Source organism: Pseudopipra pipra, chromosome W (assembly GCF_036250125.1).
Source record: "Pseudopipra pipra isolate bDixPip1 chromosome W, bDixPip1.hap1, whole genome shotgun sequence".
Taxonomy (NCBI): Eukaryota; Metazoa; Chordata; class Aves; order Passeriformes; family Pipridae; genus Pseudopipra; species Pseudopipra pipra.
The window spans coordinates 3,743,134-3,746,183 of NC_087580.1; the positions used below are offsets into that span (position 1 = coordinate 3,743,134).

Below are 3,050 nucleotides of genomic sequence, written 5' to 3' on the forward strand. Positions count from 1 at the left end.
ACCCCCCAATCCATCCCTGTGCTGATTTTTGGGGGATCGTGTATCCCCCTGTGCCTGCTTTTGTTCTGACACCAGCCGACTGCTCCCGGTGTTCCCAGTAAAGCTTCCCAATTCTCTGCACTCCCTGGCTGGGCATTTTTGGTCGGCCCTGAGCTCCCTCCTCCCCCGCAGCCCACAGACCCCCCCGAACCCCCCAGCCCCGGGGCTGCCGCGGGGGCCCCCAACGGCCCTCAGCCAATCCCAAAGCGCCCACGCCGCCCGCGCCCAATCCCAGCGCGCCGCGCTGATGACTCATCAGTCGCCGGGAAGACGCCTCGAAAAAAGGGCCCCAACTGCGCCCTCAGCCAAGCCCAGCGCGCCCCAAACCCCCAAAACGGCGCCGCCCGGCTGGTTTTGGGCTGTCAGCAGCTGTCCGGCGCTGGGCATGGAGCGTGTGCGGGGAGCTGGGGCCGTGCTGGCGGTGCTGGTGGTGCTGGGAGCCCCCCCGGCTGCGGGCGAGGGGCTGTCGGGTGAGCGGGGGGGGCGGGCAGGGGGGTGGGGCGTGAAAGGGGGGGAAAGAGGGGGGAAAAGAGGGGGTGGGAGCCCCAAAAGTGAGTGCGGGGGGGGGGAGTGTGTGGGGATTTTGGGGCCGGTGGGAAAGTGGTGGGAGAGGGGGGCAAGGGGGTGTGGGAGAGCAGGCAGAGGGGTGCCCTGGGGGTCTCTGGGTGTCCCTTGAGCCCTGGAGCATTTCCCTGTGACTCGGGGAGGTCGGATCCGCATTGTGGGGCTCCCCAGTCCCCCTGTCCATCCCCGGGGGGCTGATGGGGGGTTCCCCCCTTTGCCAAGAGCCGGTGCTGGGGTGTCCGTGGGGCAGAGGGGGGTTCGAAAGGGGGGTCCGGGGTGGCCCCCTGAGCTCCCACCCTGCTGTGGGGGGCTGGGAGATCATGGGGGGGGGGGACAGGGCACCCCCTGACCCGTGTCCTGCACACACAGGGGTGTTCCAGCTGATGAGAAAGTCCGAGTGTCACTTCATCAACGGCACCGAGCAGGTGAGGTTTTTCGAGAAGCTCATCTACAACCGGGAGCAGTACATGCACTTTGACAGCGATGTGGGGGTCTATGTGGGGGACACCCCGTATGGGGAGATCCAGGCCAGGCACTTGAACAGCAAACCGGAAATAATGGAGTACAAACGGTCTCATGTGGACACGTGCTGCCCGCACAACTATAAGATTGATGCCCCGTTCACCGTGGAGAGGAGAGGTGAGCGTGGGGCAGAGCGGGTCCCCTCGGCCCCTGCCTCGGAAATGACCCTGGAGCCCCTCAAACCCTCCCTGGGAATCACCCCAGACCCCTCAGCCCTGCCTGTGCCCCTCCGCTTGGCCTTTTGCCCCCTCCCAGTGCCCCCCAGTCCATTCTCAGTCCATCCCAGTCTCTCCCAGTGCCCCCCGCGTCTCCACCCCGCTGGGGCCACCGAGCTCACGCCCCTCAGCCAATCCCAGCGCGTCTCTCTGATGACGCTCCAGTTGCCAGGCAGACCCAAACCAAAGAGTTCCCTCACCAGGATTCAGTCTCCCAGTCCTGAGCGCTTCCTTCCCAGTCCAAACCAGTCACTCCCAGTCCACACCAGTCACTCCCAGTTCCTCTCACTCCACTCCCAGACCCTCTCACTCCATTCCCAGTCGTCTTCACTTCTTTCCCACATGTCCCAACTCTCTCCCCAGAGCCCCCCCAGCCCAGCCCCTTCTCCCCCACTCTATTCCCACTCCCTCCCACTGCCATCCCAGTCCCTCCCACTGCCCTCCAAGCCCTCTGCCCTCCCTCCCAGTGCCCCCAGCTCAGCCCAGTGTCTCCCCCGTCCCTCCCAGTGCCCCCCAGCGTGTCCATCTCGCTGGTGCCGTCGAGCTCCCAGCCCGGCCCCGGCCGCCTGCTCTGCTCCGGGATGGATTTCTACCCTGCGCCGGTGCAGGTGAGGTGGTTCCAGGATGGGCAGGAGGTGCTGAAGGACGTCGTGGCCACCGACGTGGTCCCCACCGGAGACTGGACCTACCAGGTGTTGGTGATGCTGGAAATCCCCCCCCGGCACGGGGTCACCTACAGCTGCCAGGTGGAGCACGTCAGCCTGGAGCACCCCCTCAGCCGGCACTGGGGTACGGCCCGGCCCCCCCAGCAAAGGGGGGAGCACACTGGCAGGGGGGACGGGGGCTGTGGGGGGAACTGGGGGGAATTTGCAGATAGTTTCGTGGGTGCTGGAGGTGATGGGAGGGGGGTTGGAGGGTCCTAAAGGGGCCAGGAGGGGCTTGGTGGGATCCCAAAGGGGTTGGGAAGGGACTGGTAGGAGGTTGGAGGGACCCCCGGGTGGGCTGGGGGAGAGCGGGCCGGGCTCTGTGGGGTGCCGGGGGGTGCGTGGGAGGAGGTTTTGGGGGTGCTGACCCCCCGGCTCCCCCCAGAGATGCCACCGGACACCGTCCGCAGCAAGATCCTGGTGGGGGTCGGGGGCTTCGTCTTGGGCTTGGTCTTCCTGGTGCTGGGGCTCGGCTTCTACCTGCGGGAGAAGGTAAAGGGGGGTCCCCAAATGGGGGTCGTGTCCCCCCCCTTGCTCTCCCACAGCCTCTGGGCCCCCCCTGCCCCCCCAGCCCCGTTTCTCTCACCCCCTTTTCTCACCCCACAGAGCTCCTGAGCCGCCGGCGGCCGCAGCCCCTCCCCGTGGCCTCAGGCCCAGCCGGGACCCCCCAAACCCTGTGCTGATTTTGGGGGGTTGCATGTCCCCCCCTTCCCTGCATTTCTTCCCGCACTAACCAGCTGTTCCCAGTGTTCCCAGTAAAGCTTCTCAGTGCTCTGCAATCCTGCTCACTGGAGAGAAGGGGCTGGGGGTGACTTGGGGGGAAATGGCGGGGGGAGCAGAGTTTGAGGGGGGCAGAACCGGCCCCAGGATGGATCGGGAATGGGGAACCCCCTGAGTCCTCCACGTGTCACCCTGTTCTTGGGGGGATTTTGTGGGGGCATCTGCACCCCAATGGGGCACCCAGCAGACCCCAAGAGGTGCCAGGACCCACGTAAACCCTGTAAAA

At 66.3% G+C, this 3,050-nt stretch overlaps 1 protein-coding gene across 1 annotated transcript; it reads left to right on the forward strand.

Moving 5' to 3' along the window:
* The first annotated feature begins 364 nt into the window (after positions 1-364).
* Positions 365-2,823, forward strand: LOC135405198 (class II histocompatibility antigen, B-L beta chain-like). Its single transcript, XM_064639883.1, has 5 exons — positions 365-509; positions 973-1,242; positions 1,848-2,129; positions 2,430-2,536; positions 2,651-2,823. The coding sequence occupies exons 1-5, from the start codon at positions 425-427 to the stop codon at positions 2,657-2,659; spliced, it is 753 nt and encodes a 250-aa protein (XP_064495953.1). The 5' UTR covers positions 365-424; the 3' UTR covers positions 2,660-2,823.
* Positions 2,824-3,050: the final 227 nt, after the last annotated feature.